Source organism: Alternaria atra, assembly GCF_907166805.1.
Source record: "Alternaria atra isolate CS162 genome assembly, contig: 13, whole genome shotgun sequence".
Lineage (NCBI taxonomy): Eukaryota > Fungi > Ascomycota > Dothideomycetes > Pleosporales > Pleosporaceae > Alternaria > Alternaria atra.
This window is the reverse complement of record NW_025091310.1, coordinates 23,423-40,414: the sequence shown is the minus strand read 5'-3', so window position 1 is coordinate 40,414 and position 16,992 is coordinate 23,423. Positions and strand designations below refer to the sequence as shown.

The 16,992-nt window shown below is 50.3% G+C and overlaps 3 protein-coding genes across 3 annotated transcripts; 2 read left to right on the top strand and 1 right to left on the bottom strand.

Moving 5' to 3' along the window:
* Positions 1–1,978: 1,978 nt before the first annotated feature.
* ALTATR162_LOCUS42 (uncharacterized protein) lies at positions 1,979–2,629 on the top strand (the record flags this gene model as incomplete). Its single annotated transcript, XM_043307635.1, has 1 exon — positions 1,979–2,629. One exon carries the CDS (start codon positions 1,979–1,981, stop codon positions 2,627–2,629), a length of 651 nt encoding a protein of 216 aa, XP_043163570.1.
* A 4,564-nt stretch (positions 2,630–7,193) lies between these two features.
* Positions 7,194–7,940, top strand: ALTATR162_LOCUS41 (uncharacterized protein; the record flags this gene model as incomplete). The annotated part of the gene is made up of 1 exon (XM_043307634.1): positions 7,194–7,940. One exon carries the CDS (start codon positions 7,194–7,196, stop codon positions 7,938–7,940), a length of 747 nt encoding a protein of 248 aa, XP_043163569.1.
* Positions 7,941–13,056: 5,116 nt separating this feature from the next.
* Positions 13,057–14,071, bottom strand: ALTATR162_LOCUS40 (uncharacterized protein; the record flags this gene model as incomplete). Its single annotated transcript, XM_043307633.1, has 2 exons — positions 13,057–13,398; positions 13,523–14,071. 2 exons carry the CDS (start codon positions 14,069–14,071, stop codon positions 13,057–13,059), a joined length of 891 nt encoding a protein of 296 aa, XP_043163568.1.
* Positions 14,072–16,992: the final 2,921 nt, after the last annotated feature.

Here is a 16,992-nt window from a genome sequence, read left to right as displayed (position 1 = left end):
GTACCAGCCACGAAATGCATTAGGGAGCTTGGAATCCACCAGTCATTACCGATCACGCCTAACGTTTCCTGCGTTGACAGGTTAGCCATGTAGATAAAATGCTGGCGGTCATCAACGTAGTGTTGAGAGGATCATAATCGACATGCTATCAACGGGTAATGTAATCGCAACACCAGCGTAATATGCCATGATGCGCCACATGTGATGACCGCCAGCACCAGGTGCGGGTCGTGCCATAGTGAATACACACTGACCATGTAGTCTGCCTAGGTAAGCGTCATCACCCTCGTGCTGCCTGTCATTGCACGATCGGAGCGCTACAGGTCAAGCATTGAAGGAACCGACAAACTGCATCTGCACCTCGCTCGTACTTGGCTATGCCTCGGGTATTGTATGACCACTGTGTCGGTCTTAAGAAGACTTGACAAGGCTAAACTCACGTAATGAAACGAAGGAGACTAAATCATACTTGAATGGGAACGTGGTTCTTTACATCGTGAGCACCATGGCGGAATTACGGGAGACCAAAGTCTTCGTCTGTTGGTTGGCTGGTTGGTTAATTCCTACTCGGTTTCAGCCGCGAAGTCTGCAGCTATGCCTAGATGCAAAGGGTTGGTGGACAGCCGACGCGTTGCTGAATACATCAGCACCGCCCCACTACACCATACCGATGGTATAGCCAGCTGTCCCCTCGCCCATGCGTGGTCTGGCTTCTATCTACGACTATGTGCATTTCACCTCAAGAAGTGACGTGTTTGCCTGTCTGTATGTTTCCTCGAATTGTCTTCCTGTGTGTGTGCAGTACACGAAGCGTTGTGTGTGTAACATTGTTTCAAGGCTCGTAGAAGCGCGTTGCCTCGTGTGTTGCGACTGCAATACCTTCAGTCTCCCCCTAGCGTTTAGCTGTCGTGTGCTAGCTTGCCCCCGTGCCCCCCAGGGCTTAAGATATGTTACCCGCTCTCCGATGTTCTTTGAGTGTTATGATGCCGTCCACTAGATTCCTATGCGGCTGTGGTGTGTGGTATGACCTGCCGCCGAGCGCAGCGGCAGCAGCATTTTGTCGTGACGCAGCTTCACGAGACCGATGCTCCGCTCGTGCGCGCCACCGACTCAACTGAGCATGAGGGCCTCCGCGCGAAACCCCTTACACCTTGTCGGGTGTGTCAAAGGGGCACCACTCCTTCTACACAGTGGAGACGGCTGTAGACGAGGCTGTCTGAAGGTCTGTATGTATTGTAGGCACCGATGGTAGCACGCCAGATGTCTGTGAGTTGGTTCGCGCGAGAGGTGGTGTTGTTCAGCCCGAGGGCTCGTCGATGAGGGACGTTGCAGGCATTGTCGGATGGTGATGGGCTGGCCAGAAAGCCCATCAGTGACTGTTGTGTGTGTGTGTGTGTGTGTGTGTGTGTGTGTGTGTCTGTGTGTGTTGTGACTGTTGTACTCAAGACGTGTCTGGGCTCCGTCGCCACGTCTTGTGTTGCTGTGTCGCGGCTAGATGGCTGCCGCTGCATTAGGTGGACGTGTCCACCAGCCTTCGTAGTTACCATGTAATTTAACTGAGGTGATCCGCGCTACTTCCCTGCCAAGTCTATGATTTCTCAGCTGTGGCTGACGTGGTCTAACTCCTTTGGGTGCCGCAGAAAAGTCCCTGCGTGGAGAAATAAGTTATTGCAACTGGTAACTACATCAACCCACGAACGCAAAAAGACCCGCCAGTCAGGTGTCAGTCGTTGGACAATAGCCCTTTAGAATGAGCAAGCGCAAGGTTAGATGAACTAGATATTAATGTTGTAGCACTCCAGCTAACAACGGAGCCGAGCAGGCTGAAGATAGCAACTCTACCTCGAACTCAGCGCGCAATGTCCGACCCCGATCTGAGGACAGCTTTCCGCTTCCAAGCCCGCTTGTACTTCCTGAGACCTGTCAGTATCAACTGAAAGTACTCGCGAATATCCCAGAAAACCTGCCCTTCTTTACAATGACAGCTCTGACGATCGCCAAATCTTGCGCACTCGAGTCCCAAGCGACACCATATCTAGTTAGTACACTCACAGTGGCATTAAGGGATGAGGGCGCAGACGAGAAGAAAGTGGAAATAGCGAGGGCGATATGGGAAAATAGTAGCAATTTATGCAAGGCAAAAGAGGTTGGAGCAATGCTGGGTACAGTCGATATCCTGCAAAAAGGGCTCTACCTCCTAATTGAAGGGGCCAAGGAATGTTCCTCATCCCAAGTTACAGCGCAATTACAACGCCGTCTCAATGCTGCCATAGCTGAGTGCTTAGCTGGCAAAGACGACGAAATACGGGTTGAGAAAGCTGTTCGCGAGTCAGCAACACCAACCCATCTCGAAGGCAGCCAAGGAGCTTCTAGCTCCATTAACAAGGGTCAGAAACAGTCTAGTGAGGCTCCGAAGCTTGTTCCAAACTATTTAAGCTATAACGACGACTCTTCTGCGAGCCACATTGATGGCCCCCAAAGTCGAGCGTCAAATGAAGACAAGAGGGGGAGTGTGGCGAGAGAAGCCACTAGTGCTGATCTGGACACTATTGATCAGCTTATTTCGGACGAAGCAAACGCTGCTAAAGCTCGACCCTCGACTGCTCCTACTGGGAAAACAGCAAGATAGTGGAAATTTTGACTTACAGTCAAAGGCCGATATCCTGGCATTACTGGAAGCTGGTCTCGGCGGCCCTGTAGCGGCTTCTGCTACTGATTGGCTGCGGCAGGAGAACAGCAACGCACTAGATACCGAAGTTTCCTCGTCTAAGGCACTTCCCTCCGAGTCCTTAAACAAGCAACCTGCAGATGGAGCGAAGGACTTGCTAACTCCAAGCAACACTTCAAAGTACCTTAAGGCGGTCCCGTCTATTAATGGCGCACCTCCTATCGGGGAAGCAAGAATGCCGTCTACCGATATGGAGTACAATGAGGCTCTAAAGCGAGAGCCACGAGTCAAAACGGAAAATACGTATTCGGGTTCTGATCGCGTCTCCTCCGATCAAGCTGGCCTCAACTTAGCGTATGGCACAGCTTCTACTGGAAATGCCGGATACAAGCTCGTGATAAGTGGCCACACGCAATCAAAACGGCGCTTACCGGACCGTCCGCTATCTAAACGCATATCGTCTGGAAACATACATGACAAGGTATATAGGCATCGTCTCAGTCTTTGGGACGGCTCCCATAGACGTATTGTTATTACTGCGATATATGACTGACTCCATGCAGGATCCAACTCAGTCGACCCCGGACTGCTTGACCTGTTTCTTTTGGTTCTCCCGCGGCTTCTGTGAAAGGAGAGATCGTTGCAAATTCCGCCACCAATTGCAAGACTATGTCGCGAGCTGCCCAAAAAGTGGCGGCATGCCTATAAAGGTCATTCCCATGAGTACTATGGAGGAGACAAGGAAAGCCACGCTTGCCAGTGATCCAAACCACGTGAGCGTACGCGACAGGCGAAGCGATCCGAAGTCAAATTTTGACACTGCATTCACGGATACCCCTATCTTAGATTTGTTGCTTGATGACTGTATTCCTATTGAGCCTGGATCAGCTTCTAGAGTTATCTCATCAATTATCTCTAATATAAGGGCGAGGAAGGACCGCTCTCAAGGTGTAAGTGCACTTGCAATTTTGGCAGCTTACACCTGCTAATATACTCAGGACTTCGTCACAGAGTTGTACGATTACAAAGGCAAGCCTTCTAACTTTGATCTTTATCGCCACTCTGGACTGCCAAGCAAGCTGGGAGGTGCGATGACCAAAGTCTCTTACAATCCTGATCATACTCGCAGAAGACTCGATGAGATACTAAGACCGTTTGTGGAAGCGAACAAAAACAAGTTTCCGGACTTGCCAGAGAGGACATTCAAGAAACAGCGTGAAGAAGGCGGAAGACCGCGGGCAAATTGCCCGTAGAAGAACTCTAGCGAGAAGTTTTGCAGTGGCGGATCTAAACGGTTGGTTTGGCCGGAGAAGTGTTTTTATTGTTGCGATAAATGTAGATGTTGCATCCCGTGGTTAGTCTAATTATTAGCAGCGATGTGCAATATTGATTTCTAGCCAGTCCCAGGCCTTTGGTACACTTCAAGGTTGTACCGTGTCTGGACAAGGAGGGATAAGCCCTGTCGCCGGGAAGCCTGCCTGGATGTTCTGCTGTGTGAGTACGGTCGGCCGGATCTGTGTATAGATCGTGAGGAGGTCTACCTTGTCAACCTGGTTGCGCACTACAACCAGTGAATGCGCCATCATCTCTGCGCCTTTGGTGAGCCGATCAATAGCATCAACCATTGAGGTTGGCGAGCTGTCACCGTGTCGCTGGATCCTCTCTCGAATCAGCTTTGATTGCGACCCAAATTCCAGGGTATTGCTTGGGGTTGAGAGTGCCACGTACTCTCATCCACAGTAGGTAGTGGTGGAGTACGCAGGCGCACTTCAAACTTTGATATTACAGCCTCTGGGTTAAATGTGACTAGACCAACACCTCTGAATCCTCTCTGAATATTGCTCTTAGTGATTGAAGCGTTAAAAGCCGCTTTAAAGCACAGCAAAAACTCAAGATTAGTGATGCGAGTGATCTTGTTGCGCAGTACTGGTGAAATTTAATTCAGTTGTGGCTCTCATGGCCGTCCAGAATGAACAGCCGATAGCCGCCAGCAGTGCGCTCCTCTGTGTGTTCGTCAAAGTGCTTTAACCACTTCAGACCAAGCTTTTTGTTAGTCCAGCCGTTCTCAGAGACATTAACAACCCAGTCATGGGGTATAGACGGCTCCTTATACCAGGCAGAGAGGTGATGCTTGCTAGCGGAGATGATAAAGGGCGGGATAGCCCACCCTTCGCGTTGATGCCCTGGATACCGTACTTGGTTTTCATGCGCTCTACTAGCAGGAACCAGGCTCGTATAGTCTCAGGATCGTCGCAAAGAGCTCTCTTGTAGTCATACTTGCGATTAAACTTCGTTTGGAGCTTAAGGCGACGTTTGACGAACGTACTAGGCCAGTTTACGCCAACCTGGCCAAAATTGCGCTCCGCTCGCAAGGAATTGGCCATAGTAGCTACAGCTGCGAGCCGGGGGGAAATCCTCGCCCAACAAGCTCAAGTATATGCTCAACAATCACCTCCTCCTCAATCTTGTCTAGCTTCCTTATTTTGGGCGTGTATTCTGCTTGTGAGGGTCGTCCAGCACGTCGATGGCGTAGTGTTATTTGAGAGACGTTGTAGAGCACTGCAGCGCGTCGCAAGGGGAGTGTCGCGTCTTGTTTAAGAGTCTGGAGCGCAAGCTGTATCTGAGCTTTGTAAGAAGGTCCTATCTGGTGTTGTTGTTGGGGCATCACGTAGGTAAGTGCAGTTTTGGTGGGGTCTTGGCAAAGGTGAACCGCGAATCCGTGAGGTACGTTACTTAGTGGTAATAAAACTTAGCTTAGACGCCTACTCGGAACTAACTTAAGGTAGTTATACTCAATTACTTTAGCTCCCAGGTAATTTAGCGCCATTTAGTGTCACGATGTTCCAACACCACAGGTTCCAGCCACAGGCAGGCAAGCCACCGGGGACCCTTCGGGCCACCGTCGGCCCTCACCAGCCACGATCACGTGACGTAGGTATATTTCATCCCTCTAGGAGTCTTGATAGCTCCTCAAGGATTCGTCTCAATACAAGCCTATACCAATATCTCAGTGCCTGCCCAAGTAATCCTCACACTTAGTCTACTAGCTTTTCTTAACTCTATAGCTCCTTAAACAGCAGACACGTAATTGCGGCATAGTTGCTGTGCCGCAATCCTTCTACTTTACCGCACGATCCTTTAGAGTACTTATACTAATCCCTAGGTGTCCCCTATATCTAATCGTAACACACATAAACAAGATCCCTCTTCACTCCCTTCCCTCTCTAGCGATACCTAAAACCCCTGTGTCTGTGTGATGGGCTGGAGCCCAGTTGGTGAGTCCTCGATGATATCTCGGTCACGTGCGCGAGGCGCACTGTGCACAGATTCCGGGTGCCCCCCCTGAGCACCCGGATTCTGCGCAAGCGAGCCCGGCAGAAGGTTATCCCGAGCCGCCGCCCCCTGAACGACCTTCAGAACCCTAGCTACCTGTAGTTCTCTTCTCTATCGAATACAACTCCAGTATACCTGTGCGATAGCTCCCTGAGCGTAGCCCCTTACAGTCTGCTCCTTTTATCTATTAGCTTATCTATTAAGCTATGTAGGCTTATACTTAGAACTACACTCCTCCTTATTAAGCTGCAAACTTAGTTTACTACGGCTGTCACGAGATGCTACGAGCACGTGTTTAAGAGCTTACTAGAAGCGTTAATTGTGGCTACGTACGATATCTGGTGTAATACAAGACGTTGCGTAAGGAAACAGAATTAGCATGTACAGGCGGTGAGAAGTTATCGATGGGGGCCGTGCGCATGGCGCTAGGCCCGGCCGGCCAATCAGCAGAATTCGGGTGCTTGGCGGAGCACTCGGATTCTGTAGCGCGTTCAGTGTCAAGGGAACCACGGTGGTTACCGTGACAACGGCACTTTTCTGTATTTTCGCTCGTAAGCCGAACAGCAACACAAAGTACGTTATCTGCTTAGCTCGTTCACAATCTAACCCTTTCTTAACCTGTCTAACTACTAGACATCTTCTGTCTATAATCCCCTTTCCCTAACAGTATACCCTCTATTTCTGTCTTTAACCTGTCTAACACCTGTAGCTCGCCTTCTCTTTTGCTTGCAAGTTAGCGTACAATGTCAGTACCTTGTTCTAATAGGCCCGTCGTAGCTACGGAATTACTACTATCCGAGAGCCGCTATAGGCATAGCTAACTGCGGCTGACCTTTTTCTTACCCTGCTCGCTTCAGCTGCACATGTGACTACGGCTTATCAGCCGCACACGTGACTATACCCCAATCGTAAGCCTCTCTACGTCACAGTACCAAAACAAGACGTCTTACCTCGCCGCCTTTCCTCTTTCAATCTTCTACTGTGCCACTTCAGCCTCGTGGCTGTGCTACGCCTAGGCCTAGTTGACCTTACCCTCTTCTATTTACAGAACTAAGAAGGGAAACAAGCTAGCTAGATCCTACTACATATACTACAGACAATCTGCTATGCAGATCTATCATCGCACAGCTTCCTACGCCCGCAGCTTTGTTTACACAATCTTCCCAACACAAACCTCGCCTTAGCTCTCACTATGCGCTTCTCTACCTCTGCCGTCGCTCTCGCCGCCGTCAGCCTCACCTCTGCTCTACCAACCAACACGTATCCCTCTACTCCTACTAGCTGCATAACTTCAGTCTCTTCTTCTACAAATTGCAGCAGTGCAACTCCCACTCCTCAGCCATGCAAGCTTTCGTGTCCGCCTCCGCCCAGCTGCAATACTTCCTGCCCGCCTCCGCCCGACTGCCACAATTCCTGCCCAACCCCACCAGTAAACACACCATGCGGCAATCCTACAGGCTCTAACATTATCAAGCCTAGAGTCAACTCCCTGTACGAGGTCTGGACAGGCGCAGTCCGTCACAACACGACCAAAGGCAAGATCTTCAAGGATGGCAAAACCACCGACATTACCACCCTCCTTACCTTTGACTTCCCTCCTGAGTCTGCAGGCAAGACGTGTAGCTTCCACTTTGACCTTGCTTCTGATGCGTCAGCAAAGGTCTCTGGTACTGGACAGTTTGACGTGTTTACCGCTCTTGCCCCTGCTGCTAGCAGCACGTCTTCCTGGCCCTCAGGCAACCTAAGGAACCAGCATCTCGGTCGTATGACTGCGCAGCGCAGTGGCGCAGCAACTTGGGTATCCGGGTTCCCTGCTCTCGGCCAGGGCTTTCCTTGTCCGGCTGGGAAAACATATGGTGGAGAGTTGGTGGGCGTAGGCGACGCTGATTTTATCGAGTGGCTCGCTGGAACATCAGGAGCATCTATTCAGTGGTGTTAGCAGAAGATGTTAGCACTAGTCTTAGCAAGCTATATTGGCGTGCAACTGTCGTCTATAATGGCGTTTTAGTAATTAAAGAGCAATTCAAACGTACTGTTAAGCCAGCTATACATGTCGCTCTCTTCGCCTTAATTATGGTAGCTAGGCTCTGCGTTCCGCTCGGTCCTAACCTCGGTAGTACATACGGATTATTACCTTCTAACTTCTATCTTTAAGGCGCTTTTTTAAGCAAAGTTCGCTATCACTACACTCGCCTAGTGGGTGTTTTCGAGCCCCAAAGTATACCCAAAACCCGAGGAAGCTGTGCCATTCGCGACTGACTGCTCGATATTCTGAACTCCGTGCCTTGACATGGCCCGGAGCGTCCTGCAAACCTCGCGCGTATACCGTGCCAGCGATCCATGAACCATGCGTTGCTTGTTCGTCGGCGAGTTTCTTATCAACACCGTAGTCTCGCTTAAAGCCGCCGCACGACAGGTGTTGGCGGGATATTGCAATTGCGAGATGCCGATATGTCAGGATGCCGAGTGCTGTGTCGAGGTACAGACGCGCCTCTCGTGAAATCACTCGCGTGAGCCGGCTTGAGTCCCAGGCTTCGTTTTCCTTTGGCCAAAGAAAAGTAGAAGGCGGATCCTTCCGCTTGTACACTAGGATATCAAGCTGCTGCCAGAATGGCAGGATGAGCCAAAGGTAGTACACCAGCAACTCGCTCACCTCTTTTGGCAGATATCGATGGATTATCTTCGTTGATCCAGTAATATTGTAGCCCTTATGGTATGAGGTAACTGTACTGATCAAGCCTTCTTCAATGAAGATCCCGCGGTGCTGTCCCTGAGCGGTATTGCTATGCTGCAACCCTATGAGCTCCGTGCCGCGTGGTGGCTGCCCACCCGTCATGTGGATGAGCAGGAGGAACCGCTCGAGGAACTGGTCCACCTTCTCAAAGTACGCTTGCACTGCCTTCTTCTTCCCCCGAAGCTGGGATTCTGGGCTCATATCAACCATCTCGTCCCTCAGCCAGTCGTTCTCAAGTACTCTGTCAAGCAGCCATCTGTCGCCGCCCTCACGAAGCTGGTCTGCATTGCGCTAATCCTTGAGGAAATTCCAACCTTTCTTCCCGCAGCTGGGATCATCGTGAAGTCGATGGAGATGGGCCAGTGGCACTACATCGTCGCGACTCTCGTCGGGATGCAGAAGGAATAATCCTTCAAGCTCTTGTTGGGCCTTGTTGACTTGTATTGCGACAAACTTTCGCAATGCATCCATGCTGAAGCCCGAGTCCTTGTATGTGACGGAGCTTCCATCGTCTGACCAGGCGATGTAGCCAAGCGATGTTGTGTTGCTCACCACCTTTTTCGCGTACGATCGCAGTCTGCATGCCCAGTCGAAGGCTGTCCGAGATCCCCGCACCATAAAACGCTCTCTCATCTCGTCCAGCATGTCCGACGGGTGTTCGACTTCTCTCTCTTCCGCGGCGACTACCGATCGCTGTACGACAAGCATCTGCGCCATCTTGATGAACTTGGATAAATCAGGCGAATAGCTGAGCGGGCCGCGAAAGACGCCACCGGGGTTCTTGTCAATGCCTAAAACTGCGAGGAAGCTTAACACTACGCTCTCGAAGTGGTCGCCTTGAAGTGTGTGGTCGAGCAAAGCAATGCATAGTTGCAGACATGCTCTGTCAAGGTTGCAAACTACCTCTTCTACTCTTTCTGTGGGCGACTTAGGACATCCTGATAGGCGCTGGAGGGACGAGAGCTCCTTCGCAAGGCGCATAACCCGATCTAGGTGGAACAGCTGAGCATTTGTGAACCTGTGTAATAAGGGAACGTTGTGGCTTGGCTGACTCGTTCGGTATACAAAGCAGAGAAGGCGCGTCCAGATACTCTTGTACGCACGGAACGTGCTCTTCTGCAGTTTGACCATGAGCATACGGTCGTGCTTGCCTGAACGGCCAGCAATGAAGCAGTTAATTTGTGCCTGGTCGAAAACGCTGATTTTGTCCTCGCAGATAGATTGGTGAGCGCGCTCAATAAGTCGGTCGAAGCTCTCTGAAACGACGATAAGGGCAGGCTCGGTGATCGGATTCGCTGCATATGCTAGTGGGGCGATGTCAGCCATGTGCAAGCCATTAAAGTAGCGCGGCCATCTAGTCATTTCAAGCCAAGGCGATACTTCAGTCTTAGAGACCTGTCTGTTATAGATCTTCGCTCTAGCATCTTGCTCGCAGGTCCCTACCGTAAGCTGCTTCTCGATCAAGGCTCGGAAGACGTCGGCATGCCCTCTTGGTCTACTCTTCACCAGCTCTTGTACTTGAGTAGGTACGTGGACTGTAAAAAAAGAGCTCTGATGACACGAAGCAAAAAAGCGCTGGCAGTAGACCTCTCTATACATTGGTCCCTTGTCTTCTTCTGGTATAGTGATCGACTTTGCTGGCCGACCTTTCTTTCGGGGTAGGATCCGGTGCTGCCGATTAAAGTGCTTCTCTAGCAATTTGTGGCTAGACTTAGAGCGAGAGACCGCATAGTCGCAGCGACTGCACTGGTAACCACGGTAGAGCTTTAGGTCTGGAAGAGGTAGGTCTGTGGGCAGCGGTCGTGGAATCGCCTGAGTCCTTGGATCAAGCAGGCTGTATTTCTCTTTCAGGCATTCGGCGATGGTTTTGGCTGCTTTGTGTACGCGAAACTTGGCAAAGTCAAGGCCTGCATCACGACACGCCTCATGAGCGTGTAGGCTCCTGATATGGCTGACAAGATGCAGAGGCGCAACAGCGTGGGCGCACGGCTTGCACACAAGGACTTGGTGCTTGGCATAGAATATGAAGAGATCCATTATTATTCAAGGCATAAGTGCTTAGTTATAAAGCGCAGGGCAACAAAGACGCAACAAGATATCTTAGGGAAAGGCAAGTGAGAGAAGTTAGTAGACACTATAACACAAGACGCGACTACCATTTAACACGCGACGCGACGCGACTTTGGCTAACGTAAGACGCAATGAGGGCGGCATGTCGGTTCTTACCTTTCGGGCCTTTAGCCCTGGCATAGAATGTGCAGAAGCTGAGGTTTGTTCGGTGAGACTTGATGAGGATGGGAGCAGCCGAGGATTTTGATGAGGCGAGGCGCTAGACATGGGTCTTGTACTTTGACGCTGCTTATTGGCTGACAAATGAAGTCTTGTAGCGTTGTATTAAGTCATAACGTGTTTTATAAGCGAGTCGTCCTTACAAGCGAGTCGTCCACCCCACCAACTTTGATCACCTTTGAAGATCAAATCAGTTATGCCTCAACGCCAACAAGCTCTATTGCGCTCATCTGAAGCTGATATGCAGCTTACTATATCATCTCTTAATAGCCACCAGATCAAGACTGAGAGAGCTGCTGCTCGCGCGTTTAACGTCCCTCGAATGACGCTACGCGACCGACGCGCTGGCAGGCTTGCACGACGCGATTGCCAGCCCAACTCAAAGAAGCTTACCCAGCTAGAGGAGGAGGTAATTATTAGACATATACTCGACCTTGATCAGCGAGGATTTGGGCCTACGTATACAGCTGCGCGCGATATGGCTAATAAGCTGCTTGCTGCGCGTGGCGCAGGTCGCGTTGGCGTCCACTGGCCGCGCAACTTTGTCAAGCGTACAGACAGTCTTATGACGCGTTTTAATCGATCGTACGATAGGCAGAGAGCTCTATGCGAGGATCCTGTGCTAATCAGCCGCTGGTTTAAGCTGGTAGAGGAGACAAAGGCCAAGTACGGCATCTGTGATGAGGACGTCTACAACTTTGACGAGGCTGGCTTTATGATGGGCAAGATCCAGACTCAGCTAGTTATCACAGGGTCAGAGAGGAGAGGCAGGCCAAAGACTATCCAGCCTGGCAACCGCGAGTGGGTGACGGTAATTGCTGCAATCAACGCTGCTGGCTGGACAATCCCACCGTTCCTCATCTTTGCTGGCAAGTATCACCTGTCAGCCTGGTACGAGGAGGATATCCCACGCGACTGGGCTATCGCAGTTAGCGACAACGGCTGGACAACCAACGAGATAGGAGTAGAGTGGCTAAAGCACTTTATTAAGCATACTGAGGGCAAGGTAGTTGGAGCACGCCGCCTGCTTATCCTTGACGGCCACGAGAGCCACCAGTCTCTTGAGTTTCAAGAGCTCTGCAAGGAGAGCAATATCTACACGCTCTGCATGCCAGCTCACTCATCTCACCTACTGCAGCCTCTGACGTAGGCTGCTTCTCGCCTATGAAGCGCGCGTACAGCCGTGAGATTGAGGCTCTAATGCGCTACAATATCAACCATATCACCAAGCTCGAATTCCTGCCAGCCTTTAAGGCAGCCTTTGATCGATCGTTCACCTTAGCCAATATCTGCTCAGCTTTTCGAGGCGCAGGCCTAGCCCCTCTCCAGCCAGACGCTGTTCTATCAAAGCTCAACGTGCAGCTGCGTACGCCTACTCCACCAGCTGCTCTCGCAGAGCCTCCCTGGGAGGCTCGTACACCAAGCAACGTACGTGAGCTTGAGGCTCAATCAACGTTAATACGTGATCGCGTGCGGCAGCATAAGAGCTCATCACCAGCCTCGATTATTGAGGCGATTAACCAGCTTAAAAAGGGGCTGAGGTGATGATGCTCTCAGCCGAGCTTATGCGCGATCAGATTACCTGCCTTGAGAGAGCCAACGAGGCAGCAACGAAGCGTAGGCAGCGCAAAAAGAAACGGATACAGAAGCGTGGGACCTTAACAAAGGGAGAGGGAGAGGATATACTAGCTCAAAAGGAGGCTGACCAGCAGATTGAGCGTGAACAGCGTCAAGGTGGTGAGCGATCAGGCCTTAACCGCCAGGCTATTGCGCGCTGCAGGAGGTGCAGGGAGACTGGGCACAACTCACGAACGTGCAAAAAGGATGCTGTAGATACTATTTAATCTACTATATTAATCGCTTTGTTCTACCTTATTACGTTGTTGCGTTGCGTAGCTTTGAAGGTGATCAAAGTTAGTGGGGTGGACGACTCGCTTGTAAGGACGACTCGCTTATAAAACACGTTATATCTTAGATATCATCGAGAATTCACTGACTGGGCTCCAGCCTATCACACACACTTCCATTCTCATTAAGAAGTCTTCCCCCTACGTGCTGCTTTAATCCTAAGAGCGGCAAGAATTTTAACCCATGCGAGAACTCCCGTCTCCGCATATTCTAACCCATTAGGGTTTGTGATATCTTTGCGGTAATAGAGCTTCTTATCTTGAGTGTAGAACATAGCATTCTTTTTACCTTTGACATTCCTAAGCACAGGTGCATAGCTCCACGCTTTGTAAGTATCTAGTTCTAGTTTGTCGCCGTTGTAGTAGGCCGCCCAAATCTCATCAGTTGACGCTTGTAAGGCTTCGCGAATTTGGAGCATGTTCTTGTGATTTACTTCGTCGAACAAACGCTTATCTCCGTAAGCTTCCTAAGTCTGGTTAGAAGGGCTGTTGACATCAATCCTGTAGAGATTATCCTCGTCATGCATTGCCTGAATATTGGCATCGCATAAAGTTAGTTTCTATCGATACTCTCGAGACTTGTGAACTAACCTTGGCACATCCATCTTTAGCCCCCAAATGGTCAGTTAGAAATCGCCTTGGCGTACGGAGATGTCCTGCCGAAAATGAATCTTCCAAAAAGTGATCGGCGAAAGCGTTCATCGCGTAGGCTCTTTCAAGGTTCTTGTTCAATGCCTCATTGATCGCAACAGCATAACCGGCGTTGTAAGCAGTCCGCGCATCTTGACTAAAGTGGTCAAAGTTGATCTTGGCAAGGTTAATGTAGGTCAGACCATCGGTCAATCCTATGGCGGTGATAACCTGTAGCTTCATGTTGTCGAACATACTACTAAGTCGGTCATAAGTCTTTGACACTTCAGAATCACCTTTATCGTATGCAGCTTGGATTTGCTTTGACTCGTCCGCCAAGAAGTCTACTAACTGGGTCAGAGCCTTTTTGTTCGCCGGATTCGCTAGGTCGGCAAAGGCCTGTCGAAATCGTGTCTTCTGCTCTTCGAACGTTGTCCCTAGACATATAGGTCCTTTAGTACTAAAAAAGTCGGCTGCAAGGCCATTGATCATACCATAAGTAGTCGCCATGCCGTCGTAGAGTTTGAGCGGATTCGTCTTGGCACATATAGTAGATCCAGTATCGTGACCTTGAAGATGTAAAGAGTCACCGAGCTAACAATGCTCGTAGTATTCATAGGGGAGAGGCTCTCCATCCTTTGGCTCTTTATGACCTGGTGGGTTCAAAGTTCCGGCAGTGGTGATATCCTCGAGTTGACTTCGCGTTATTGAAATCCCAGGGGATGCACAATGACTAAGCACGTTTTCTAGCTGCTCTGAAGTCAATTGAGAAACCAGTTGATCTTCTGGTGGTGTGGCAGAAACTCCAGAGGGAGTAAGTGTTTGAACAAGAAAAAGAATAATACATCGCCTACTTGTTAACGGGAGTAGATGTAGATGTAGGCATCTTCTAGATTTCGAAAAGTATGTGTGCTTTGGTGCATGAGCAATGTAAAAGTTCTAGAGAGCTGTAAAGGTGTGCGGATGGTCCATGATTTATAGTGCTATCTGCCAGAGGCTTACAGACCACCAAGCTGTCTAGAGGGTAAGTCTGGATAGAGTGACACGCATAGTCGAGCTGAAACTACATGCAGTCTTTCACACTAGTACCCTTTTGATACATGCTGGATACATCTAGTTGAACGTCCAATCATATGTAGACACGTCGTGATGTGGCGCTGGTCAGCAGTGTGGTCAACAAACCGACGGTTTGACCGACCGATTCAATCGGTTTGATTAGTAATCAAACCGACCGACGGCTGGTTCGTTATCAAACCGACCGACCGATAAGCGCGGTCGGTTTGACTGCGTTTGGGTCGGTTTGACATAGCGGATTTGGTATGGCTATTATCGGTACGAGGGGCTTCTCGGGCCATTTCCTAGTATAGGTAAACAAACGAACTTTCTAGAAACACCCTCCAAATTTAATTTGCTCGTCCATGCTGTAGTTGTATATCGCATCGTCCATCTCCGTACGCCCCATTTCTATAAACTTCTTTATTTAGCCAAATATTGTCGCTTCGATATGACCTCTAGCAGAGGCACTAGCCCTGCCATATCTTCTCTTCCATCTGGCTCACAGGTTGCTCGCGTCGATGACGCTTCCGAGACGTCCCTGACATCCTCTGAGTCTGTATCGATCGACAAGGAGGTTCGATGCGAGTTTGATATTGACTGGACGAATACCTGGCACGGCTCGATGCGGCTTAAAGGCGCAAGTTAAGGCCTCGCCACAGGCGAGTGGTTAACACCAAGGCCAAAGAATCATGGATATTCCGACATGGCGCTAGCCTGGAACACGAAGGAGCGCGGTATTGGCTCTATAAGCTTTGCCACCTGAAGAAGAGTTACTCAACGGCTCTGTATTCGGCCGCTGGCACTTCTCACGCAGCGAAGCACTTGATCCGTGAGCACCGCATCTCTCCATCCGGTGAGCTTCCAAATCTGCCTGCCAATCCCTTTTTACTTGCGGCGTCGTCAGTAACATGCAGGGCGCCTCTATCGCGTCAGTCTAGTGCTGGATTAGGGCTTCCTTCGCGTTTTAATGAATCCATGTGGAAAGCCCGGTTCGTCGACTGGATTATTCTGGAAGACGTCACTCTTCGTCAGGCATCTAGCAAGCGTCTTCAGTGGCTAATACGGAACGGCGGCGAGCTCGCTAGTCAGTTACTGCCCGAGTCTCACGCGTCTGTATCAATTTGGATTTATGATGCGTTCCAGAGGCGCGGGAAGATCGTCTTCGACCTGATCAAAAACGCGAAAAGTTTGGTGCGCTTAAGCTTTGATTTATGGACTGCTTCTAATGGGTTTAACTATGTTGGCATTGTGAGCCACTTCGTCGACGGCAAGGGCTTGAAACGTGACGTCCTTATCGGTCTGCCACGCGTGATCGGTCCGCATTCTGGCGAGAATATCGCGACCTATATTAAAAAGGTTATTAATTGCTACGAGCTGGGTTCGAAGTTAGGCTACTTCGTCCTTGACAACGCCAGCACCAACGATACATGCCTAGAGGCTCTTGCGCTATGGTTTCCTATAGACGTCAACAAACGACGCTTGCGTTGTATCGGCCATATCATCAATCTCGTTGTACGAGCAGTTATCTTCGGTGAAAACGTAAGCAAATTCGAGGACGAACTTCGAGGTGCCAGCGACGAAATCTGCTTCGAAATCTGGGCCCGAAAAGGGGCTATCGGCAGACTCCACAATCTTGCCACCTATATCCGTCGGTCAGATCAACGGCGACAGGTCCTTCGAGATCTTCAAGACGAGCTTGCGAGCGACGATATGATATTCACTATTGACCTTGTTATTGACGGCAAAACGCGCTGGAATTCAGTATATCTTATGGTAAAACGTGGTGAGTTAATACCTTAGGCTTGCAGTCCTTCTGTAAGCCCAGGGTACCTTGCATGGTCGCGTGGACTATTCAGCGGCCAATCAGCCCACTACTCTATGTATATAAGCTTAGATCACAGACCTCTCGGTGATGAATACGCAGAATACACACAATCTACTTACAAACTTAGACTCATTTCGTTACTACTCGGGATGAGACCACTCGGGATGGCACCACTCGTAATAGAACCGTACGAAGATCATAACTTCTGTAACTTGAGCGGCAGTAGTGTAGATCTGAGATGTAGAAGGGCCGGGAAAAGCGAGGCGGATACAGCGCACGGGCATCTGCTGGTACCAGTATGACATCACTTAGCCAGCCAAGGCTCACTTGCGGCTCTGAGCTAAATTCAGCCGGTCCATAGCAGAACGCCGGTTCCGCACCGCACAGAAATCAACTTTTGGACGACTCAAGACAACAGCATCAGAACACACCTGCCAGCGGCCGCAGCGGGTCTCTGCAGGCTGTCACGCTCCCCTCCATCGATTTGGTACCGGCATAGCCACCGTTATGGCCACGGCAGGGTCGGACGAACAAACTGCCCGCACGCCAT